The sequence below is a fragment of the Rhincodon typus genome, chromosome 16 (assembly GCF_021869965.1).
Source record: "Rhincodon typus isolate 14 chromosome 16, sRhiTyp1.1, whole genome shotgun sequence".
Taxonomy (NCBI): domain Eukaryota; kingdom Metazoa; phylum Chordata; class Chondrichthyes; order Orectolobiformes; family Rhincodontidae; genus Rhincodon; species Rhincodon typus.
This window is the reverse complement of record NC_063347.1, coordinates 43,936,963-43,964,394: the sequence shown is the minus strand read 5'-3', so window position 1 is coordinate 43,964,394 and position 27,432 is coordinate 43,936,963. Positions and strand designations below refer to the sequence as shown.

The 27,432-nt window shown below is 39.6% G+C and overlaps 1 protein-coding gene across 4 annotated transcripts in view; it reads left to right on the top strand.

Annotated features, from left to right (window-relative positions):
• The window catches only part of LOC109914264 (contactin-4-like), a 1,378,312-nt gene that overhangs the window by 1,103,137 nt on the left and 247,743 nt on the right, over positions 1-27,432 (top strand). For all 4 annotated transcript variants that reach the window (XM_048606641.1, XM_048606645.1, XM_048606643.1 and 1 more), the window contains one exon: positions 23,171-23,288. In XM_048606641.1, the coding sequence (XP_048462598.1) occupies positions 23,171-23,288 (118 nt within the window). The remainder of the gene's footprint in view (positions 1-23,170; positions 23,289-27,432) is intronic.

The following is a 27,432-nucleotide window of genomic DNA, read 5'->3' as shown; positions in this document are numbered from 1 at the left end:
TGCACATCTTGCTCATAATATTAAGTTCACTCTCAAAGTTTATTTTCTTGTTTTGGTCATCTTTTGTTAGTATTCAAAAATGTCTTTATCTTCTGGCTTAGCGTGCATTTTTGCCACATTGTATGCTTTTATTTTCAAATCTGTTGCTATCCTCAACTTCCCTGGTTAACCATGGTTAGCTTATCCCTTTCCTAGAAATTTTCATTCTCACTGCGATATATCTTCATTGTAGCCACTTTGTTAAATGTCTGTCAATGTTCCTCAACTGTCTTTGCTGCTAAACTCATTTCCTAGACTACTCCAGCTTGCCACGGCCTCATTCTTTTATAATTATCCTTCCTTAAGTTTAGGACAGTTGTTTTTGACCCAAATTTCGCCCTCTCAAACTGAATACTAAATTATACCTGATATGGTGTCTGAACAAATTGATTAAACCTTCTTCATTACATAATACCAGATCCAAATAGCCTGATCCCTGGCTGGATCCACAACATACTGTTTTAGAAAACTGTCCTGAATACACTCTTTGAATTATTCCTTGTGGCTTTCTCTGCCAATCAACAAGAGGATTCAAGTCACTCATGATTAATTTATTGCCTTTTGTTTCATGCCCTCAGTATGTCCTGCTTTATTCTTTGTCTGAGTATATCGATACTGGGAGGGGTCTCTAGACAACTCCAGTCAGTGTCTTCTTCCCCTTCTCATTCCTTACCTCTGCCCATATGGAATCTACATTTTCTGATGCAAGATTATTCTTTTACTATTACACTTATTCCATCCAATACTAACAAAGCTACATTACCTCCCTCTCCTTCTGCCTGTCCTTTCAAAAATTACACACACCCCAAATATTTAGTTCCTCGCTTTGGTCTCTTTGTAACCATGTCTCTGCAATGACTGTAAGGTCATACCCTTAACCTCCATTTGTGCTATTTTGTTTTCCCAAATGTGTTCAAGTAAAGAGTGATTAATTTTGTTTCTTTTTACTATTCTGGTCTCTCTTTGATCGTATTTATAGTTGTTCCTCTTGTATACTCTGTCCCTTTCTGTCCCATTCTGGGTCTCATTCTCTACTTGTAATGCTGCCACATCCTTTTGCTTTGTAAACCAACATTTCCCTTCTCCCAAACTCTCCTCCTCCCTCACCTAATTAGTTTAAAGCATACCCCACAGCCGTCATTATTACAATTCACCAGAACACCAGTCCCAGTACTGTTCAAGTGAAGCCTTTCCCACCCAAATAGCTGCCCTCTGCCTCAGTACTGGTGCTAGCACTCCATGAACTGAAACTCATTCCACCCACGTCAATCTTTGATCCACACACTTAACTCCTTGACTTTATTTACCCTATGCCAGTTTGCCCAGGGCTCAGGTAGTAATGCAGGGATTATTCACTGTGAAGGATCTGCTTTCTAATTTAGCTCTGAACTGTTCAAAAACTTGAAGTAAAACTGCGTTTCTAGACAATGGAACCAATGTGAATAACAACTACTGGATCCTTCCCCATGTTCTACTCCAGCCCTGAGAAAATGTCTTTAACCCGGGCACCAGGCAGGTGACACAGCCTTTGGGAGTCCCACTCTCAGCTGCAGAGAGCATTTATCCCTATAATTATGCTGTCCCCTAACACAACTGCAATCCTATTTCCTCCCTCCATTTGAATGGCTCGCCATCCCAAGGTACCATAGTCAGTTCGCTCAACCCCTCTGCAGTCTTCACTTTGGCAGCACAGCTTGCAAGAACCTCAACTGTTGGACAATTTCAGAGCTTGAGGCTCCTCCAACGGAAAACCATGGGCCCTTTTCTGAGGCTATAATTTATTTAGGTGATGGTTTCAAGCATTTTTCATTGTGGTTGCAGCATGTTGATACTTTGTAAGTCAGAAATGTAGTCCTATGCTAGAATTGTTACGAAATGTCATCGCAAAGCTGCTGTTGTGAGGAAAACATACAACAGTACAGCATAGGAACAGGCCCTTAGGCCCACCATGTCTTCGCTGACCATGATGCTATTCTGAACTAATTACATCTGCCTGCACATCGTGCATATCCCTCTGTTCACTGCCTGTTTGTGTGTCCATCTAAAGGCCTCTTAAACTTTGCTACAGTATGTGTTTCTAATACCTCCCCTGGCAGCATGTTCCAGACCCTTACTGAAGAAGGCAGGCATGCTGTATGCCTTCTTTACCACCTCATCCAATTGTGTTGCCACTTTCGGGAAGCTTGGACCCAAAAACCCCTGTGTACATCCATGCTCCTAAGGGTCTGGTCATTTACAGAAAACCGTCATCTTGCAAAATGCATCAACTCATACTTGTAAAAATTTGAATGCATGATAGGGTATTTTCAACATGCAATTGTTCTGAAGGTTGTTCATTACAAAAGGAATATTAGCTCAAAGATGATTATTATCCCATATTTGAGAAAAAAAATCAATATTTGCGAGTTAATGACCATCTTTGAGATTCTACTTTGGGCCTTCCAGTGATTTGTTTCTCCTGTTTTTGAAAGAGGGGTGATTTTGGTAGTTTGCCACAAGGTGGCACTGATGTACTAGCACAATTCTTTGAATTTTTGATGTAAATCTTATTCATTTCAATGCTGTAAAATAAGCATAAAACATAACTGAATGACAATGTGAAGAGAAGATAGATGATTTCAGTTGCTTTGATTGCATTTCTTTTAATAGAACCAAGAAATATGGATGAGTTCTGCTATAATTTGTTGCTCCTGGTGGGAGAATCTTTAATGTATCGCTCTTTAGTTCTTCATTAGTAAATGAAGCTTAATTAATTTTCCTTTGCAAGGAAAAATGATCAGATAAGTCCAAAAATAAATAAAAGTGTGCAAGAGCATGGAAACATGATCTGATGGAGAAGAAAGATTTTGATTGCACGTTTCAATCTTGCAACACAAATTTGTCACCAAACATTTTAGTTGCTTGACCAACTCAAGTCGGCTTTTTCCTCTATGCACTCTAAATCGTCAAGGTGACCTTTTGCACAAAAAGCTGTTTTCCAAAATGCATGTTTAATTTCTTATGGTTAATACTTCATAGCTCTTCTTTTGTCTGCATGTAACTCACACTGTAGTGAGTTCCAGAGCTAAAATTTTAAGATGGCCCTCAGAAGTGACACCATGGCCTCTAGTGTATGCTCACTAGTCTCCTGAGTTAGACTGTCACTTCTTTGTTGATGTCGCTAAACCACTCATGTCAACGTAAAAGTGTCAATATTAAATGCACTTAAAAAGTCTCTTTCTCAGAGAAAGACTTTTTACATCAGTGTCAACAAATGGTACGTGAGACTGTGAAACGGGGCAGGAATTCACATGTTACCAGTTACCTGACCTGGAATTGTACCCTACAAGATGCCTGATTGCATCTGTTGTGCTGTGCACTGGCTGGAATCTCTATTGCTGCAGCCCAACCAACAGCAAATGTTATCTTTTTGTCTGTCACTTCTTCAGGAGTAAGAGGTGAACAAAACGCAAGGGCATTAACAGAAATAGCTAGAGACTGCTGAAGCATCATTTGTTACCTTACTTCCCAAGACCATCCAACATGCAAAATAGAAAAATCACTTGACTCTTAATGGGGTTTCCTGTGATCTTATGTGAAAGTCCACAAAACTTAGTGAAGGGCTATTCAGACCACCGTAATCTGTTCTGCAGTTCAACTGTGGTTCAATACCACCAATCTTACCTTGTGTAAGGCTTTTGCAAAGAACAGGCCTTTCATTTCAAACATCCCAGAGATTCACCCAAAACTATACTCATGTTCCCAAAAATAGAAAGTAATCTGATCTCCATAAATATGTTTTCAACCAGGGTGTTATTTCATTTTACTTTTCCTACCAAAGGTGATGACAAATCTATGCAAACTGCTATAAGCTTCAAACCATGTCTTATTTTTCATTACTCTTTAATCCTGTTGCTATGTTTATCAAGAACCTCAAAGACCCACTGAAGCACTGCATAATGGAATGACGAGTCAGCTGGTAACCCTATCTGATGTATTTTAAGCAAGGAGTTCTTTAAAACAGCACCTAACATGAAAGTCTCGTCTGCACAGAAGAGTGAAAAATTTGTCTTCCCAATCAATGATCATGTCAGACCAGCCCATTCACTCCTCAGCACTTGATCCCCTTCACTATGATCAGCCAACGTCATCCCAACTTTAAAAGTGTAATCATAATGAAGCTGGAAACTCACTATTTTCAATGTTTTATTTCATTATCAGATACGTTGTGGGGTTAGCTAGTAATTTGTTGCCCATCCTTCACTGACCTTGAACTGAACAACTTGGCAGGCCTTTTCAGAAGGAGTCAACCACATCACTGTGGATCTGGTGACAGATCAGTTAAGGATGGCAGATTCCCTTCCCTAAAAGGACACCGTGGACCTGATGGATTTTTACAACAATTGATGATCATTTTATCGCCACCATCTGAGATAAATTTCAACTTCAGATATTTACTTAAATGTCATGAGCTGCCTTGCTGGGATTTCAACTTGTGTTCCCATGGCAATAGCCTGTGAATTACACATCCAGTGACATTACACTGGTGTCTTCCCTGTACTTTAAGTGAACAATTTCAGTTTCCATAATTCAGCTGTTTCCAATGACAGTGAAAAGTTTTATGGAGTCATGTTTTTAGTTTTGGATGATTATCAGAGTATTTCATTGCCCTTTGAAATGGGTTCAAGTTGGATTGTAACAGGACGGTTATTAAATGGCTTTGCCTCTGCTGCCGTAAATTTTAAGCAGCATCAGCTCACCATGCTGCAAACCCAGGAGACTAACTTTTATATATCTCCAATCTTGTTGATTTTGTCATGATTACATGTCCAAAGAATCAGCTCTGCTGACGGTAAAATGCAGGAAGGATGTTAGCAAATGTTGGAAACTTTTACAAGATCAGCCAGTTGTGTTCCGCAAATAAAACAAACCTGTGCTAAACTTAGCATGGCCCAAAAGTTCCCATTCAATGAAATTGTTGAGGAGCACCATAAAATTGTTGTGTAGGCCACCAATATCACCGTTAATAACATAGACCTTACTTACCTGCATTTTTCATTGACCATAGCAATTACCAGAGTGAATTGGAAACAACATGGTCAAAATTCATCTCACATTTGAACAAAATGTCTGATGCAAACTGTTTCATCTTGATGGAGGAACTCAGATTAGCTTTGAGAGATAGCAATGGAAATCTTGCAGAAGGACTTTAGCTTCAAAGGTGCTGATTAAGGAAAGAAACGCTGGACTGAAACAGAATGAAGCAACAATTGATAATTGGTCTTTTCTAATATTGAGCAAAAGTGAGACAAATTTTATTAAATGGCTAGGCCCGTTCAAGTGGCATTTCACACAGATATGGAACTTTCCCACACAAATGAGGGAATAATTGGAACCTCACTAATAGTAAGTCCTTCAGCTTCCTCATTCTCAGCACAATCCAGCCTAACTTTTCTGTGCAATGTTTCTGCCAATATTTCTAAACAAGTATACTCTTCGTGCTAACAATCAGCATTTTTAAAACAAAGAATAAATATTTCAAGAAAGCAATCCCAAAAAAAGTATTTGCTAGTGACCTGACAAAGGAAATGTCTTTCAACAAGATCCAATAAGCAAGTGCATTAACACTTCATCAAAATGAAATCAGAGATTGACATTTAAGTGCAACTTGCCCTCTGGTGTGAAGATTGGCTTGTATGTAAGAAAATCACCATCGCTATTAATTTCAATGAATACGTTATCTTTCAGTTCGCAGAGCAAAAATTGTGGAGAAGCAAAATGAATAGCTTAAATGAGCAACTCTCTAATTTACTCTTCCTTTTGCAACATTCACAAATTCTTAAGCCTTGGATGTGCCATTATAATTAAAAATCAGTGAGAAATTGTGGGGCAATTTCTTTTAATAATGAGTGTTTCACAAGTTTCATTATTCCACCTTAATTCTTTTATTTCTACCAAGAACATTCACACATGCTTCCTGTTTCAACTCTATGCTTGCTTTAAACTAACATTTTCAATTCTTTAAAAGAAAATAAATAGCATGCACAGACAGTAGCTGTCAGTGTCAATGTAGTGTTAACACATTTTGCTTTAAATAGCTGCTCTTTCATTGTATTTCATGTGGGAAGAAGCATCAGATGGATCAGGGAGAGGGTTTTCGTCAAGTGGCCAAATTCCTGAATATGCAGTGCTTACAAAGGACATTCCTGTTGGATTTTCGGAAGTGACACTTCCAGCCATTGGTCCTGATCTCTCAAATGATTGTAAATAATTGGTAATTGAAATCCAAAATCTTGTTTAGCTATTTACCCACCTAAATTAACTATCAGGGGCAGAACATTTAAAAGAGACTGTTTTAATAAGTCCACTTTCCCTTGCTGTTGAGTCTGAATTCTAATCTCAAAGGAAAAAAGGGAAAAATATTTGTGGCACTTTTTCATTTGTTGAGGGAGCAGTGGAACTTCTGAAGGTCTTCCTAAAGGGAGACTTTCATTGCATTTTTAACTTTGGACTGAAAGAAGAAAGAGATATATTTTGTCAGGAACCAAAAAAATCTTTGTACCTGCTGCTGACCTCTCTTGACTGACCTTAGTATCCATGGGATCCATCTTGCTGCCTATCCATCAAAATGTGATTGCCAGTCCGTTCACCTCCTCACTGTGCTTGTGAACTAAACGTTAAGGAGGTCCAAACTGAAAAGTGTTTCTGGCCTTTAGACTGCCAGTTTGGGAGATCTAATAAGTGCTGCTAATGTACCGTCAATAGCCTTGCTTCAGCAACCAATACAAAGGACTCTTCCCAATCGCTGTGGCGAAGAGCTGGAATCCCAAAGTATGATGGGCTTTCTTTGCCTTTATTCTGAAATGTGAGTTTTTTAAAAGGAGGACTGCTACAGAGACAAAAGTAACTTTTTTTTCTTTATTCATTCACGGGATGAGGGCGTTGCTGGCTTGGCAGCATTTATTGCCAATCCCTAATTGCCCAGAGGCAGTTAAGAGTCAACCACATTGCTGTTGTAAATTCAGCAGAAGATTGGTAAAAAAAAAAGTCTGTGTGGGATTGATGGGTTGTAACACCTTAAGATGTTCAAGAAACTTCAAACAGACTGGACTGTGATCTCTTGTGACTGCAAAGAGACCATGATGCCCTGATTAAACAGCAAGCCAGTCACTATGCATCATGTCCCAACTGCAGGCACACGCTGTTTTTTTTATTGAAGAAAACAGAAGGATAAACGTTAAGAGGGCACTTTAAACTCTTCTGAGCATTCCCGTGGAACTGAAAACTCTTGTGTGAATCAACCGGGGTTGAAGCTTCAGTATGGCAAGAAGGTCACAAGGAAGGGACTGGTTACATCTGTATTGCAGGTAAAGAGATTCTCTCACTTCAAGTGCACGACATCAGCTAGGCAACAGCTGAACAAAAGGAACCAGGCAACGCACAGACTCTCGCTCATCCTGAATACCAGAATTCAGTCACCATTCAAGGAATTAGAAAGACAGAATCTCAACCAGTTTGCTAATTAAAAGTTGTGAAACCGACTGTTTAACTACCAACATCCATGCTACTGGAAACCTCCATGGCAACAACCACAATGCTCAACTATCCGTTATTTACACACAATTCAGAGATTGATCCCATTTTCCAGCATTTGGCTCATGTATCTGTCTAAACCCTTCCTAATCATATACCCATCCAGGTCCCTTTTCAATGTTGTAATCGTTACCCGCCTTTCACCACTTCATCTGGCAGCTCATTCCATACACACACCACCCTCTGCATGAAAAAAGTTGTCCCTCAGGTCCCTTTTAAATCTTTCCCCTTTCGCTTTAAACCTATGCCATCTGGTTTTGGACTGTCCCACCCCAGGGAAAAGACCTTGCCTATTCACCTTATCTATGATTTTATAAGTCTCTACGATGTCACCCTTCAGTCTCTGACACTCCAGGGAAAATAGCCCCAGCCTATTCAGCCTCTCTTTATAGCTCAAACCCTCCAACCCTGGCAACATCCTTGTAAATCTTTTCTGAGCCCTTTCAAGTTTCACAACATCCTTCCTAAAGCAGGGAGACCAGAATTGCACGCAGTATTCCAAAAGTGGCCTAACCAATGTTGTGTACAGCCACAACCTGACCTTTCAATTCCTATACTCAATGCACTGACTAATAAAGGCAAGCATACCAAATGCTGCCTTCACTGTTCTATCTACCTGTGATTCCACTTTCAAGTAACTGTGAACCTGCACTCCAAGGTGTCTTTGTTCACCAACACTCCCCAGAATCTTACCATTAAGTATATAAGTCCTGCCCTGATTTGCCTTTGCAAAGTGTAGCAATTCACATTTATTTAAATTAATCCCCATATACCATTCTTTGGTCCAGTGGCCCACCTGATCAAGATTCTTCTGTTCGCTGAGGTAACCTTCTTCACTGTCTGCTACACCTCCAATTTTGGTGTCATCTTCAAATTTATTAACCATACTTCCTATGTTCACATCTAAATCATTTATATAAATGACAAAAATCAGTGGACCCAGCACCAATTCTTGTGGTACACCGCTGGTCACAGGCCTCCAGTCTGAAAAGCAACCCTCAACCACCACCTTCTGTCTTCTACCTTCGAGTCTGTTCTGTATCCAAATGGCTAGTTCTCCCTGTATGCCATGTGATCTAACCTTGCTAACCAGTCTACCATGAGGAACCATGTTGAACACCTTACTGAAGTCCATACAGATCACATCCACCACTCTGCGCTCATCATTCCTCTTTGTTACTTCTTCACAAAACTCAATCAAGTTAGTAAGGCATGATTTCCCATGCACAAAGCCATTTTGACTATCCCTAATCACTCCTTGCCTTTCCAAATACATGTAAATCCTCTCCCTCAGTATTCCCTCCAACAATTTACCCGATTAATACCGTCTTCTTGTTAATTCAAAAAAGCCTCATTAAATCAGTTCCTTTTTTTTTCGGATGAATATTATTTAAATGGGAAAAGACTTCAAGAAGCTGCAGCACAGAGAGACTTGGGGGTTCTAGTGCACGAATCACAAAACAGCGAGCATCCAAGTTCAGCAGGAAATAGGAAAGGCTCATGGAATGTTGGCCTTTATTTCAAAGAGACTGGAGTATAAAAATACAGAGGTCTTACTATTATTATACAAGACCATAGTCAGACCATTCATGGTCATTCAGCAGCAATTGAACGACAGTATATTTAATATTATACGGGAAAAACTGAAGCATACAGATGTACAATGTACTGAGGTAAAAGGTGAAGCTTTGAAAGTGGATTTGATGCTCTACAATATACTTTCTGAGAATTTTTGACTTTGGACATTTTTTACTGGATTTTCCAACATGATCCAGTGTGTCACACTTGATATTGTTGCCAGTTTTTTCTGTTCTCTCGCCGTACTTTCTTGATCAGAATTGGCCGGAGCTGTGTTGTCCATTGGAGTCGAACATTCTCCTGACTCAAGATTCTCATTTCTGTTGTCCCTGTTTTGTTGACAGCATGGAGAAGACCATCTTGTAAACATCAATCAGAATCGTTCTGTCAAAGTCCATCAAAAGTGGCCTTGCTTCCCCTCCTTCCCTGTGTCGTGTGAATGGTGACCACAGTTCCTCATCTTTCCATGTAGCTCATTTCATTAATACTGTCCCAATCGAAACCACATCAGACTTGTCTTTGTACCCCAAATTCCATTCTTTTGTACAGTACAATATAAAACTTCAATTTTTTTGCCTAATTAATGTATCGAAACATAAATAATGTAACGTGTATGACAGTGTTCAGTCACGGTCTATCTGTGAAAACTTAAGACTCACATTTTCGACACAAAAGTAAGTAAATTGAACTGTAATTATTGTCTAAATTTGACCAACTTCATGTCTGAATTACACATCTCACCACAAGCTATGCTTTGCAAAAATGTATGCTGCCATTCACAATTTGTTTTCGAATATTGCAAAATGGACTTGATTCCAGAGCAGTTTCAAGGTTCTCACTTAATAAACGTCTTAGCTTTGTTTGGGGAAATGCAGGAAGTAAGGCCCTTTCTCCGCATCAAGTCAAACTAGCACAGAACATCGAAGGATTGCAGTTGCCAATTAAACTCCAAAAAGTTTGACAATTTGAAAATAAACTCTGCAGGAACCTGTGATAAATGAAACATAAATAATGTAAATCCTAACAAAGAGGGAAAAACAAAAACTGTTTCAGCTGACTTGCTGCACAAGCTGCCCATCATCTGACAGTTGCAGAGGAGGGAACCCCATGTAAAAGCTTAGCCTCAAGATAATCAGGAAATTTAAATCACAGAATACAGAAACAAACTGCTGTGAAAAAAAGGCATGATTTGATCTTCCCTGACCATCCTGCTGCGATGAAGGGCATGTCCGATGAAGGAATTAAAGTCCGTTTTGCATTTCTGAAGGAGATTTGGTTGAAAACTTCTGACGGAAATGTGGAGATCTTTCTTAATGTCAAAAAGGATTGCAACATCAATCTCTGTGTGATAGCTGGTCCTCAGAAAATCTGGCACAATGTTCTCAGTTTCATCAGCATCCTTTCTATTTGTTTTGGAAATTGGAAGAAAGTTGTCTCCCTTATTTTTATTGTGAGGCTGTGGTACAAATTGATTATCTTTGCTTCAGTAAATTCTCAGAACTCAAATGAATTTGGATTTGAACTTAAGAAATATTTGAGAAATATAGTGGCCCATGGCTTGCAAACATTGTAAATACCTTCTTTTCAATTTTTTGATGTGTTTTCCACACATAACATACAGATGTTTCTTTCTGCATTGTTACTCATTTATCTCTATGTCATCAAACATAACAAGAAAGTTCGAGATCAGAAAAGACAAGTTAACTCATCAAAAGACACTGTCCTTTTATTATAATACCCTTTAATAGCATCAAAACTGGAGATCGAGTTAATTCAATATATTTGCCATTTACTTTATTTCAAACATTCATCACTCCATCCATGATAACAGGATAAAGAGAATTTCCAACGTATGAAGTGAATTATTTTTTGACATTTTGACTCCATCCATTTTCAGCAGTTTTTGTTTCACCAAGGCTGCCAGTGTCATTCTGTTACAAGTTTGCACATGTAACTGATTAAGCTATTACTGCTGGCTAACCTTTAGGTTGGATGGTTATCTGGTTGGAGTGTCAAAAACTGCTCACCCAGACTTCATTTGAACCCATTTTAGTGTCCTTTGCTCTATGAGTTTGTCAGTTCACTGAGATGAGATTTCTTGCTGCCTTTGATCTCCAGTGCCTTGGTCTGAATTCTTAAAATACTGTGAAGTAGCTTTTTTTTGGTTGATTTTCATGTTTAAGCCTGGATAAGGAAACTTTCTTACTGCCTGAAAAGGATTTTCAGCATGAATTTCTCACAGCTGCAGCAATGTTATTGGGTTCATTTAAATTGTCAGTTTAGGAAGAGCAGTAAGATTTGGTGCTTGCAGTGGATGACTAAAGTAAGCTTAAACAACACCCCGAACAGGTTCATTATCGCAAACTTTCTAAATATCAAAAGGAGAAGAAACACATGTTTAAATGGCACATTGGCGACAAGAGATAGCAATGCAACTGTTGAAAGGGGAATGTGTAATTGACACGAAGACTGAATGTTAAATCAGAAATTTCAGAATACAGGAGAACTCCATTGATTCTGTGTTTATATATCAATTTAGATCAGAATCACGCTGCCACCAAACTGAGATTTGATACAGGGAAAATTCTGAATGCTGCACACTCCAGTAGACCATTATTCTTCAAGTCTTTCATTGTCTATTTTGGGTCTCGTGAATGTCATTCAAATTCCACGCTTGGTGTTGGAAATTGGGAGGATGTATTTACAATTCATTCATTCATTGAGGTTGGTTGGCTCGCCGAGCTGGTTTGTTGTTCCGCAGACGTTTCGTTACCGTGCTTTGGTAACATCCTCAGTGCAGCCTCTGATGAAGTGTCGGTGTGTTTTCCCGCTTGGTTTTTAAACTCTGGGGTCCGTTGCGAAGGATTGCCTCACTTCCGGGTTTCCTCCGTAGTGGAATGTATATGGGGTCGAGTTCAATGTGTTTATTAACAGCCTGTTTTGTGGAGTGCCATGCTTCCAGGAATTCTCATGCTTGTCTCTGCCTAGCCTGTCCCAGGATCTTGATGTTGTCCCAGTTGAAGTCGTGGTTCTCCTTGTCCATGTCAGTTCATTCATTCATTGTTAATGTTTCAATTATCAGCCATTTTGTGTAAAACAGACACACGATGTGGACTTCAACAGCACACAGGAGGTGTATTTGTGGTGACTGGTTGCTGGCGAGGCAGTCAGTACAGCTTGAAGGACTTACAACCTGAATTTGAAATGGGGAAGATGTCGAGTCATCCCCAGGCAAAATGTTGCCATTTCATAATCAACCACCTGAGACTGGCCTGCTTTGGGTATTGGCTCCTCATTTCATAGAACCCCTAGTGTGTGGAAGCAGGCCATTTGTCCCATCGAGTCCACACTGACCTTCCAAAGGACATCCCACCCACTACCCCACATTTTCCATGGCAAATCCTCCTAATCTGCACATCCCCGGACACTATGGACAACTTAGGCTAATCTTCACATCTTTGGATTGTGGGAGGAAACCAGAGCACTTGGAGGAAACCCACCTGGAGACAGGGAGAATGTGCAAACTCCACATAGACAGTCGCCCGAGGGTGGAATCGAACCTGGGACCCTGGCGCTGTGAGGCAGCAGTGCTAACCACTGAGCTACCGGGCTACACTTTAGCCTTTGCTCAGATCCCTTTTGCTCTGCCCTTTTTTATGCTAATGACCATTAATGTACTTGGTACACTCATAGTGAAAGTTGCCATCTGCCTTTTCAGTAGCATGCACTGAATCAGCATCTTGCCCCCTCATCTTGTCTACGCTATCAAATTGAATGGTGATCTCAAAGATGGGTTCTTAATTGCACGCCTTCCAAAAGATTGAAATATCAGCTCCAGGTCATGGATTTGGAAATAAAGCAACCTTGTATTTAAAAAGTAATGGGTGAAAATTCAGTCACTGATAGAGCAAGTTTCAAGAAATATATGGATACTCTATCTCTTGACTGGGAGCCAAATTTTTCTAAGTCTTTCTTCCATTTTGTTCGTCAGTTATCAGCATCAAGTGGTTGAGGCCAAGATGGTTTTCCAAATTTTCTGATCATTGCGCCAGTATGGCAACAGGACGGCCACACTTGTAGGTCTGGTTAAGCCAGTCTTAATGGGTGGAATCTTATACAATTCCAAATAACATGGGCTGTTGTGAGAAATCTGGCAGAATCATTCAAGAAGTCCAGCCAGGCCTATCTTGACTGTTGGAAGCAACTCACTACTTTTAACTAAGTTCCAGGTGTTAAGCCAAGATTCTTGATAAGGAGTGACAAGTTTTGCTTGTTAAACACCTGAGTAAGTGCACATCTGACATCATTAATATTCAACTTCCTATCCAATACATGCCTCAAGAAAACTAAACTCCAAAAGTTCTTGACATGGAAGTCAGAGCAGATAGCTGGCAACTTTACTGAAGGACCTCCATGTTGGCACCAACATCTTAGGGCACACACCATGGATATCAAACACACAGATTGGCATATCAGGGTAGCAGCATGGTGGCTCAGTGGTTAGCATTGCTGCCTCACAGCGCCAGGGACCGAGTTCGATTCCAGCCTCGGGTGACTGTCTGCATGGAGTTTGCACATTCTCCCGGTGTCTGCATGGGGTTTCCTTCGGGTACTGTGGTTTCCTCCTACAGTCCAATGATGTGCGGGTTACGTGAATTGGCCATGCTAAGTTGCCCATGGTGTTCAGGGTTGTGCAGGCTTGGTGGGTTAGCCATGGGAAATTTGGGGTTACAAGGATAAGGTGGAGGGGGTAGGGCCTGGGTCTGGGTGGGATGTACTTCAGAGGATTGGTATGGACTCGATGGGCCGAATGGCTTTGCTTCCACATTGTAGGGATTCTATGAGAAACATATGCTCGCCTCCAAGATCCCTTGCAGCATATCTTCGATCCTCCCACACAACACTTAAGCACTTCAATGCCACATTTCGGGACAAAATGCCAGCTGTCATTGTGATGCTGCTGCAGCAAGGAATCTTTGTTTATGTGGGCACACATTCAATTCATGGACTGGACCAGACTGTATCTCTGGGCTGTTCACTTGATGTCAAAGCATTCGTTCACTCTGAGCCCACCTGGATGCTCACAGCATCCCTGTCTTGCCACTTTGTGCTTTGGCCCTCAGCCAGAGATACCAGTCTCTCAGTACTGCTCTGTTTCTGTCTGTTCAGTGCAGATACAAAACCGCAATGCTACTTGTTGGCTGTTGGTGGGCCTCAGTCAAGTCAAGGGAGATAGCCTTTGGTCAAGAGGCTTCTGGCACCGTAGGCAACATCCAGTGCCAGCCGAGGAGCTTAGACATGGTCAGTCAGCAACTTTGGTGGTCGGGGTCAGGCTTCTCCGCACAAAAGAGGGGAGGGGCTGAACATCAGGCAGCCCACCTCCTACGTAGAGTCTTATTGTGGGCTACTTTCCTCCTGGAATGAGAGAGAGTCAGGTATTAAGGGCGATGAAAGTAGGTGGCACAGCCTTTAATTTAGGTGGAGGTAATGTGGTGCCCGAGTGAGAGTGTAAACAGCACAGAGGGCATGCAGAGTTAGTCCCTGCTGCGGATTGTGGTTTGTGAGAGTGAGCGAGAGAAGATGTAAAAGACAATGGTAAGAGTGGAACAGCATGAACCTTGCTGAGTGGGCCGGTACTGTAGCAGAGATAGACTGAGCGTGAGATGTCGGAGAGATGATGGGGGCATTTGCCCTGATGGAGTGGAGAACGTCATTGACCTTCTTCCTCGAGTGCTACACATTCCTCCAGATGGCTGAGACTTCTCTGACCTGGGTGGTAAACCTGGACTGAATGGCACGGTCTTGTCATGGCCCCACTGCTGGTGCTGCGGGAAGAGAATATCTGACCTCTGCACTATCACGTTTACACAGACTTTCGGGTTCCTGCCTGCAAACTGGAGCACCAGATTTCCTTTATCGGCCATGTCTGGGATGGTACAGGGCAGCTCTGGCCTAATGGTACTTGCTAGGTGCACAACAGCCTTTTAAAGGTCACGCTGACGCCACTGTTAATTTCGGAATTTCTCGGCAGTGGGCAGATAGGATGAGAATCGGAAGAGAGGAGCAACATAGAGGCATGGTAGATAATTAATAAGCTAGTTTGGTACTATACAGTGAGAGACCTTGCTCGGCCTCACTGCAAGGACCTCTCAATACAACTCAACAAAACATCTAGAAAAACATTAGATTCAGCCCTAATATTGACCAGCTGCTTCATTTACTGTCAATCTCTTGTTTTCTACCATTAAATCCTCTCATTGTGAGTTGACAGTCTGATGTTTCTGCACAGATAACTTGTCAAAAGGCCCCAATTGTTGAGTATTATAAAAGAGTTCTCTTGTCTTTTCAGGCTAGGTCAGTGATTCTTTGTTAGTTTCTTTTTCCACCAAGCTACCACAAGGATCTTTGTTCAGCACGGCATCTCAAAGCTGTTAAGTTTCTTTTTCTCCCTGTTTCCCAATGCTCTAAGCTTCACATCCATGATTAATTCCTGACCACATTTTAATTCATGCATTCTCATTTCAAGACTCATTGAATTTTGGAATGTTTTTGAATTTAAACAAAAATCTTTGTTTACCTGTTCCTTTTTTCTGATTCACTACTGCTTTTTAACATTGAATGACGCTGTGTTTCCGAGATAGTTAGCTCATTGACATGTTCTAACTTGCTTTCATTTTCTGAGGTGCTGCAGAGTGGAATGTGCTTTGTCTTTGTCATTACCACAGTGTACATTTTCTTGCTGTTAAATGTAGGCCTTATCTACCAATTTCCTTTACAATTGTGTTGATTGGTGAATAGCTCAAATTACATAATTTCCTCTTTTTGCATCATTTAAGGATCCTTAAGCCAAGGATGTGCCATTGTAATGAAAAATGGCTAGAAATTCTTGGGCAGTTTCTTTTAATAATCCTTGTGGCACTTCACTCATTAAATGAGAAGGAATTTCTAATTTGGTTAATAAATTATCGACAAAATAGGAAAGCGAATTTTATCATCAACATTATCAATTTTTGTAATCCAATAGTTATAACAGGTAAAAATCCTTCAGTAATCAGACTTCTTACAGTTTCCTTCAATGATATTTGTTGATCAATAAGTGATGAAGAAAAGGAATGTTGAAAAAGGTTGTACAATGTTTTGGGAATGGCTATAAAGTTTCTGGCATGGCAGTACTGTTAACTGACATATGAGAGTTAAGGAGTATAAGGTGAGCAATCTTTTATTAAACAGGGCTTGTTCTTCAAGATGAATTCAAAATGATAATATTTTCGAGACCTCTGTGCACGCATGGCATGAGGACTCTATGGTCTACCTAGCTCCCTCATGTCATTTACATCCAATTCACCTTGTGCTCAATTAGTTTTTTTTTTCTGATGGAGAGCATTGAGATAAAAAAAAGGGTAATAATTGGTTTCTTACATTAGTGCTACAAAAAAAAGACTTCGGTAGTATTTCAAAAAAAAAGCCTTAGTGAGTTTAAAATGAGAGGGGAAAGGTTTAAAAGGGACCTAAGGGGTAACTTTTTCACACAGAAGATGGTGCATGTATGGAATAAGCTGCCAGAGGAAGTGGTAGAGGCTGGTCCAATTACAACATTGAAAAGGCATCTGGATTGGTATACGAATAGGAAGGGTTTAGAGGGATATGGGCCCAATGCTGGCAAATGAGACTAGATTAATTTAGGATAAAAATAGAAATTGCTGGAAAAGCTCAGCTGGTCTGGCAGCATCTATGGAGAGAAATCAGAGTTAACGTTTCAGGTTGAGTGACCCTTCCTAAGAACTCCCCAGTTCTGAGGAAGGGTCACTCGACCTGAAATGTTAACTGATTTCTCTCCATAGGTACTGCCAGACCAGCTGAGCTTTTCCAGCAATTTCTATTTTTGTTTCTGATTTACAGCATTCACAGTTCTTTCAGTTTCTAATTTAGAATATCTGTCGGCATGGACGAGTTTGAGCAAAGGATCTGTTTCTGTGCTGTCCAGCTCTACGACTCTATCAGAGATGAACAGATTCCAATGAATGACACCATCAGATGGGTAGGTGCAGTCATAAAGTTTGCATATGTGCCAAAAGACTCTGTGGACAGGATTATAATTAAAGGTGCATTAAACAGACTTGGATGTGGAATGAATAAATGAATGAACTCAAATTCCCGGATAGAAAGAATGGAGAAAATAAGGTTGCTGGCAGAGGGGAGAGGGTATGGTAACTGGTTCACTGGTATCCCAGCCAGTGTAGTTCAAGTAAAGGCAATGAGCAATTCTAGCTCTGCTCCACATGATAATGAAATGCTGCCTGGTGGAACCTCTATAGTGTCCCAACCTGAAAGTGGATCTCCTGTTAAGATTGTAAACATCTATGAGGCCAATCAAATGTATAGGCAAAAGAGAAAACAAAAATGCTGACCCTTCCTGAGCCTCTTTGCTGCCCTCGGGGCAGTATTGAAATGTTTCAATTTTCTGGGGCAATGATGTATGTTTACAGACCCTGCCAATCCATTCTGACCATGCAGCAAATCTTGTCACTGGGATTTAGGGAAAGGCTTGCAATTGTAATTCTGGTCCGTAAACAACCCCACACAGATTCACTTGCACCAGTGAGACTCGAGCAATTTCACACACACACACACACACACACACACACACACACACACACACAGGACAAACTGGGCAATAAGACAACACGATCTCATACCTTTTTAGAAATACTTCTGGCGTTAACTTTAAATGGCATTCACTGCCTTTGTTGCTCCTATTTATCACACCATTAGTTCTTTAGGTTCTTTATGCAAGCATTAGAGTACTAATTAATGCTGAATTCTGAACTGTTTTCTGCAGCCCCATGACTGCAATGAGTCTGTACAAAATTGTATAAGATTTAATAACGATTTGCATTTATATAGCATCCACTCCCCAAACATTATAAGATACTCTGAGATAATTCCGAGGAGCTTCAACCTAACAGCAGGCAGGAAAGGAAACTTCCATCACATCAGTTTGGATGGGCTTCAAATACAAATTACCAGATCGAAAGAAAATAATGCCTAAGAACTTAAGAAAGACTGCAATGTTTGAACTTGAGCTTTATTCCTTTATTTTTTGACTTAATACCAAGAAGGACTGCAATTTTTAACTTTTAATTTAATTTTTTCTTTACACTATACTAAGAGTGACTGTAATGTTTAACTTTTAACTTTGTTCCTTATTTCTTTCTACCTTGTTCTTAAGTTTTTGTACCTAAGATGTGTACCTACCATATTCATGTACTTCTGTACTTCAGTACCCGTAGTGATTGGAACCAGGTGGATCCTGTTGACTACAACATCCTTGATTGAGGTTGTTAACCTGGGCCAATCAGGAAGCCCTGGCTAACGGACATAAAGAGGGGAGTTCAAATCTCCTCAGTTCAGAGGACTGACTCTGAGCTGGCTGACCACAGACAATGTGCTGTGCACAAGTAAATAAAGGGTGACTTGGTGACAGGATACCGGCTTCTGTACAGTTATTTGAGTACATGCGACAATAAAGTCTAAATCAAAATTTAATTTGCTGTGCCATTCAATTACATGTCTTAAAATTTGCGTTTGACAGGTCTTCAGTCATAGTTTCGTATTCTACAATTTTGCAGGCAGCCACAACAGACTTCACACTCCTAAAGTGTATATGGTTGTGTATTCTGTTCTTCTCTTTTGCCTCTATAACTTTTAATCAGAAAGATAAAATGGTATCCAGTACATAATCTTGTATTCTCAAGGTAGTTATGGTTAGAAGCTTTTCTGCTCAAGCTACAGAATTAAAAATCAGGCCATATTAGAACATTAAAGAATGTGTTTTTATCTGTTTCCTATACAACATGCCCCAGAGGTATAATCATCTCTCGAATACATGCATACACAGTATGTCTGAGCAATGATTATTTCCGCAGAGGACTACTTAACGAGTGTTAACTGATTCTGGACATGCAAATTAGATTTCTTTCTGTTTCTTGAAAGCATGCAGTTCCCAAAAGATAACCAGACGTGAAAGAGATGCTCACTAAAACTCCTCACGTCCTTATTGTCTCCTGGATGAACTGTGAAATAAGATCAGTTTGAGAACACAGATGCCTGAGATGGAACCCAAAATTCTGTGCACTGCAAGCCGTGTGCACATCAGCTTTTCACAATAATACTTCCACAGGTGACAAACCATGAAATTTCCCATCGTTTCTGCTTTGTGCGTTTACAAATAAATCAAATGAAATCCACCATTCAGGAACGTTCTGCCTGGTAGAATGTGTGTTGCAGGCAGCTTCTTCTTACTGGTTACCCTTCTTTTAAAAATCTGTTGTCAGTTTACGTTGAAATCCCTCAATGTGTTGCCTTTTTCCCAATTTCCGTGCCAAAGGCTGTTGAGTTCTCTTTTGAAAGAATTTGTAGATTCCACCCTCCGCAACAGAGATACATTTGTTCCACATGCTTGAGCAGGATTTCTGCAGTATATGGATATTAAGGCTTAGTGACTCAGACAGTCTGAGAAACACCTCCAATGGAAATTTGTGATGAGAATGACCATGTCTTCAGCACAGTTAGACATAATTCTGTAAAGCTGTATTTAGTTCTCTAATATGTGATAAATCAGTTATTGTTTCAATCTACCGAATGCCAAGTCATTTCTACTAAGCAAGACAAACCAAATATAAAATAATTTCTGATCAGCTCTTAGTTTCTCGCATTTCATTTTGTAGCCTCTCGGTCTGAATTTCCAATTTATTTGCAGAAATTTGCACATGCTACATTTAAAAGAAGTTGAAAGTCTTTTATCTTTGCTCCAGAGAATCGAGTTACATTTGTTTCCTGTCATTTTTAGCCCAACAGCCCAAGTCCAGGAAATCATTTCTCTTTTATCTGTACTATTTCTAATCCAAAATGTGTCTCTTTAAAGGAAAACATTAGCTTCTACACGGTCAATTTGAGAGAATATATGTCTACGCGATCAAGATTAGGATGTTCAAATACAGAGTCTAAATTTAGTATCTTCATCTGTGAGAGAGAACATTGATTCCACGGTCAGTTAAGCATTTTATAGTCTCCCAGATCCAACACTGTGTTCAACAATTAGAGGTAAAAAAAACATTCTGTCTCCATTTTTTGGGATAACCAGCAGCTTTCGGCAATGATTGCTCAGCTGCTGAAGCAATCTGTGTCTCTGTGCAACAAGACCAGGGCAACTTTCAGGTTTGGGCTGATGAGTGGCCATCACCCACACAATAGATTCTACCTATCGCTCTTTGGCATTCAATGGTGTTACCATTACCATCAACATCCCAGGAGTTACCATTGACCAGAAACTGAACAGAACTCCACCACATAAATACCTTGGTGATAAGAACAGGTCAGAAACTAGTGATTCTGCAGTGAGTAACTTGCTTCCTCGATTCCTAATGACTGTCCACAAGGTACGAGGCAAGAATGAAATGGAATGCCCGTCACTGGAGGGGTACAGATCCAATCATGTTTAAGAAACTTGACAACGTTCAAAACAAAACAGTCAGCTTGTTTGGTATCCCATTCACCACCTTCAATACTCACTCCACTTACCAACTACTACCATCGTAAGTGTCGTTTGCAAGCTGCATGGCTGTAGTCACCAAAGCTCCTTCAACTACACCATCCAAATCTGTGACTCCCACCATCCAGAAGGACAAGGGCAGCAGATCCATGGGAACACCATAATCTGCAAGTTTCCCTCCAAGGCACACAGCATGCTGACTTGGAAACATCTGGTCGTTCGTTTACTGTCGCTGGGTCAAAATCCGATAAATCCTTTCTTTACAGCTCATTGGGTGCCTCTACACCCCAAGGATTACAGCTGTTCAAGAGGGCAGCTTCACTATCTTCTCCAGGGCAATTGGGAATGGGAAGTAAGTTCTATCCTAGCCAGCAATGCCCATATCTCATGAATGAACTTTCAGAAATCTCCTTTTCACATTTACACTTCCTCTGGATTGATCTTACATTTCTTGCCCAAATGTTCATATCGCCTTCTACTTGAGACATCATCCTTCTTGACATTATAATCTCTCCTGCCTTTGACTTTATCACAGATCTTCCCTTTTTACTTCCTTCCCATAGATTACCAACACCCCCACCACCAGCACTTCTCTGCCTACAAATTTGCAAAAATCCCATTGCATTTTTTATATTTTTCCTAGATCTGGCAAAAAGTAATGTTAACTCTGTTTAGCTATTTGTCTAGATGCTGTTAGAACAGCTGTGTGTTTTCAGTATTTTCTGCCTTTGTCTCTGGAATACTTGCGCAGTAGCATAATCACCATGCAGTGTACCTTCCCCTGCAATGATTTTCCAGTTGTGAATGTTAACCACAGTGATGTGTCCTTATTTTGAATGAAGAATCATACTGAGGGCAGAGATTTTGTTTCTAATCACAGCGACAAGTAATTACTAACATTTCCCCGCACTGTAATTAACAAGTCCTCAACAAACATTTTATTGTTCCCATTACTTTCCTGACAGATATTTCAGGCTGAGCTCTGCCAAGCTAACAATCAAGAAGAAAAAATCTGTAATCAATTTTACTTGGTTGTTTAATTGCATCGACTTTAAAGTTATGACTAGCATCTCGAATAAATGAAACATCCAAGATTCCACAAAATGATCATGCAATATAATTGTCTGACAGTGGAGTTTTGTACAGATAATTATATGTTTTTAATTCTGCAAGCCCAGTTCACCAATAGGACAGCGAGTTCAATTTTTTTTCCCCACTTTATCTGAATGGATGAATTCTCCATTAATCTAAATTTTATAGTCAAGTTTGGTTCTCCGTCATCGTATTATTTTGGACAGATTTTGAAATAAATATTGAATCGGTATTTCTCTAAAAATTGAGACATTTTAGCAAACTCCTGCTTTTGATTTACAGGAGAACTACTCTGTGTGACTTTGTCGTGGAGCTTATACTGTACCAGCTGTGTCCTATGCACATATATAGCAAGTTTGAAGTGTCTTATGATAGAATCATAGAGTCATGCAGCATAGGAATACGCCCTTTGTCCCATCATGTCTCCACTGACCAACAAGGACAAAGCTAATCACATTTACCTGCACTTAGTCCATGACCTACTATGCGCTGGCATTTTAAGTGCTCATTCAAATGTGACTTAAATGTTGCAAGAGTACCTGCTATTGTTTAGCCACGTAGCCACTGTCCCTTTCCAACCTTTCTAACTTTGATAACAAATCTATTACGCAGCATTTTATTGTATACCCTATATCAGATGAATATAGAATATCAAACACACCATCCTCGAGTAGATGCAGGGAGGGTGTTCCCGATGGTGAATGTCTGCAGAATCAGGGGTCACAGGATGAGGTTTCGGGGTAGACAATTTAGGACGGAGAAGAGGAGACATTTCTTCACCCAAAGAGTGGTGAGCCTGTGGAATTCATTATCACAGGAAGTAGTTGATGCCAAAACATTGAATGTATTCAAGAGGTGACTAGATATAGCATGTGGGGCAAATGAGATCAATGGTTATGGGGAGAAAGCAGCAGGCTATTGAGTTGAATGATCAGCCGTGATCATGAAGAATGTTGGAGCAGGCTCGAAGGGCCGAATGGCCTCCTCCTGCTCCTATCTTCTCTGTTTCTATGTTTCTAATCTTCTGTTACTTCAAAGAACTCAATCAAGTTAGTCAAAAACATCTTGCCATTTAACAAATTCATTCTCAAGTGGCTTTTGAAGATTGTTAACTTCACTTTACAATCCAATTGTATGCCATAAGATTTGAAGAGTGACCTTAATTTTAATTGAAATTTTGTCTGTCCATCTTATATAAGAAAACTGAGTCACAGTTCAAAAGAAACAGCAGAAAATGAAACAAAATAACTGCGGTCTTGCAGCCTTCATGTTTGATGTGTTAAAGATCATATTAATTTCTGTTGTGTTTCTGAGCTTTTGTCTCATTTCTTTCAGCAGGGATACTCTGGTGATTTGATGATCAGAAATATTCAGCTTAAACATGCCGGTAGATTTGTTTGCATGGTCCAGACCACTGTCGACAGTGCATCAGCTGGAGCTTATCTGATTGTGAGAGGCAAGTACCCCAATTTACAAGCATTTTACTTCTTGATTTGAAGTGCTTATAAAATAAGTGAAAGGATTTATGTGTGTTATTGTTGATGATGTTTTCAAATGTTTAAACTGAATGGATACTGAATTATGCTTAGTTTTCAGAAAATGTAACCAACTGTTAGTGTTTGGGTCTGACAGAGTGATGTATTTGAAAATTGTGAGTTTGAATACCAAATTATCGAAAGGTTGTACACTAATAACACTTTAGAAAATTCTTCAACAGCAATATATCAACTATAAAACTTTCTTTTTATCTATTTTTCCTGATGTACTTAGTTATTTCTTTAACACTATGCTAGAATACAGCTGTTGTTAACCTGAAAATATGGCTTTTTCGACAATATTAGAGGAATAAACTTTGTGTGTATTTTTGTCATTTATGTTTTCTAAAAAAAAATACAGGTATTGTGTTTAAAATCCAAAACACGGGTGTGAGTTAGATTTGACTGTCGAAGCATTTTTGTTCTGAGCTTCCTCTTGTTCGGATTGATGTTGAGGAATTCTTTGAGCTGACCGTCAAAGAGTTGGTGCAATTCATTTTTCATTGTCCTAGTTGGAAACTTACTGAGCAGCTAGAGGAATGGCTTAACTCATTATTAATTAAGTGATAAATCAGTAAAGTTGAACAAAAATATTATACGTCCTGCAATACCACCCTGAAAGTACAAGTTGTCCCTGAGTGAAAAATCTCAATGTACATAATAAAGGAGTTTAATCAACCGTGGTGACACCTTCCATGAAATTGGCATTAACAGTCCTTTAGCTATGTCTTAATGATGACCCAGATATTTGACATGAATGAATTATACTTAGCATTGAGAAGCAAGTCCACCAACATTAGCACTGAGTGAATGGAAATGAGTCGTAGGTAGCATCATCCTCATATGTTTCAAGCAAAGCTAAAGTACATAAAGCGTGCAAGCATTGAAATGACTGAAACAGAGGTCATAGATTAAATTATCCTGATTAGGAACTTATTCATTGAATGGGGGTCAGTTTCATGTTGACTTTATCCAGCATTTACAGTTGAGAAGTCAGAAACTTGTACAATAGTATGTATGACAACCAATGAAGAATAAAATTTGAAGTAATTTCCTTGAATTGTTAGCTTACAATTGACGAGTCAGCCCCACCTTCAGTTACAATTATTTGCTGTGTCAATAATATGTTAAGATTGCAATAGATTCTGTTGTCACCTGCAACAAATGATAATGAACAATCCATTCTAGTGGACTTCTCGATTGTAAGTTGATTCTTTCCCTTGAGTGTGTTGCGGTGTCAATGTTCAGGGGCTGAAAGCTATCAGCCAGGCATGATAAAGACTTGTGAGTTAAAGGCCACATTCCCCCTAAATTACGCGTCTATTACTTAAAGCCATTGAGAATATTTTATTGAGACTTCTTGCATCTTTCATGTACTCTAGAAAGAGGTCTAGTGCTGTGCATGTGAAATTTAGCGCATACAGTAAAATCATGGCAAGTTTTATCGCCAGGGGCCTACCAATAAATTTGCATTAAGCAAAGTTTCAAGATAACTGAGGAAGCCCCTGTTCAAATGGGCGTTTTAGTTGATAATGAAAGGCTATGACACTGCAAATATAGAAAAATGTCTGTTTCTGTTAATGTGTTCACACCTCACCATGCTCCGACCTTGTACAGTAAAAGGCATTGATGCATGTTGGGGCTGGGAAAAACCTACGTAATTTTTTTGACTTAGCATGTTGTATTTGGGCAAGTGCAAAATAGTCTGTCATGTCATCAATGGAGTCGAACATCTTTTTTGTGTTTTCAAGCCGTTGTGCACAATCCCTCAGCGTGTCTATGACCTTTGCAGCTTCAGCTCGGGAAGCAGGCAGATGAACAGACAGGTATTCATCAGACATTTCAGGATCACTATCCTCCTCAGTCATGTTAGCAGGATTTGACGAAGAGATCTTAGTGTTGGATGATGGCTTGACTGTTATTTTAATGTTGTAATGTGGCCTAACTCCATTGCAATTTGTTGGCTTAATCATACGACAAAATGCCACAAATTCAGCCAATTGGAACTTAGATCTATCAGACTTTTATTCTGCGCGCGAGAGTGACTGACATCTTTGATAAATCTAGAATTTCATGTTTTCCAATTTTGACTGATCACAATTTTACTGTCGCTCTCACTGCTTTAGTTTTCCAATGTTTTCATGACCACTGACAAATTCCAACTAGTTAGATCATCTTTTGAACACCTTTTTCTGTCATAAGCCTTTCATGTGTGGGAAGTTTTCATTTGGTAGCACTGGAAATAGATTTTTGCTTCTCTGTAACCAAAATTTCTTTCCAATTTTATATTACGGGCTAGGCCTTTCAAAATCAAATCATAAATTTTGCCTTGTTTAAGTTTCAAGATTCACGTCTTATCCATGAACTAGTTAAAATTTTCCATCACAGAACTGCCCAGTTCTCCTCCATCTCATCCCAATTGCAATTAAAACCACAAGTTAATCATTTGTGATAGCAAAACTTGACTTTCCATACCGCCATTTAATATCAACTTTCCAACTGTCCTCTTCACTATGCCAATACTTTGCAGCCTGTTAAATTAAGCTTGTTGTCTTGTTTTCTTGGCAATCTCCACTATCCATAATATTCCAAAGCATTAAAATCAAATTCTTGACCTTGTCCTCAAATCTCTCAATGACCATGTCTATTCTATCTCGACAACCTTATCTAAACTCGCCCTTGTCTTTTAGACTCCTAAGTCTGGCTCCTGTGCATTGCCTCCTTCCATCTTCCACCCTCTCCTGCCGTGATTTCTGCTCTTTCTCCAGAAACAAAACATTGAATCCCACATCTCCACTTTCAGACACTCCCCAAAGCCTTTTTAGATTGCTCTCTCTTCCATGTCTCAAAAAGCATTTACCAAAATCTAATCTGTCAGCATGCATTTGATCATAATCCTTAATTTTTCTTTGTCTCTTTGCTGCTATAGATGACATCTATAGGTATTCTATAAAGTTAAAAGTTTTGCAATAATTGCTATTGCCATTACACAATGCTAGGTAACAAAATGTTAAAATCTTAATGCAGTGAAATGATGAAAAGCAAGGATCAAACGACAAATAACAACTGGGCCAAAACTTGCAAATAAGGTATTGGATTAGTTCTGGCCCTTACTTTTTTAGCATTAAGCATTTTAGTATTCAGCATTCCTTTCTTCTTTTAGTTGCAGGAAAAGGTATGGAGGAATGGAATTCATTTCTGGATATGGTTGAAATACACTGTCTGCGAATAACAGGTGGTAGCTGTTTGCAGCTGCTAAGTGAATTTGGTGTCATTAATGAATGATAATACTTGGCAGCCATTAAATGGCAGGAATCACTGTACGCTGAAAGAAAATACAAATTCACTAACGCATAACCAATAATAAATTCAGCCTTGACAGAAGTTAATGAAATATTTGCTAGATTTGTTCACAAAATGAATGTGTTTATTGCTTCCTTGACAGAGTTATACTGCATGCTTTATAGCTGCATGTAAGTCTCCCAGCATGTAGTACCCCTTGAAGGCTGTTTGAAAAACATTGCTTCTTCCTTGTTTCTTCTTGAGACGAGGTGTGCATTCTGTTGTCTCCTATTACTGATTGTCACTCTAGTATGAACTAATTGAAATGGCAGTCTGCTGACTGCTCCCATATACTGACACTGCCAAAACCTCAATTCCTATGTAACATAGATCTCCATTTTAGCTCCAAACAGCTCTTATGTGCTTGCCTGACCAGGTCCTTTGGAAACTCAGCTGCTGGTCCAGAAATAAGACAGGGCCTTCTCAATTCCCAGTTGAAATGTAAGGAAACAATTGAAAATTTTGTTAAAATAAAATCATATTGACTTTGCACATATACATGAAGATCAATCCTATTGGCCACCATGGTCAGGTATCCTTGTTGCCTGTTCAATAGATCTTCAATCTTCAACCCTGAGATTACGTAAAAATATAGAACAAGATAGGGCACCAATCGAGACCCCCTTCATCTCTCCCATCCTGTCACTGTTGGATGGATTCTGGCACATTTCCAGTAGACAAAAATAGACACATTTCATGTTAGTTTTGGTAGGTATCCTTTAA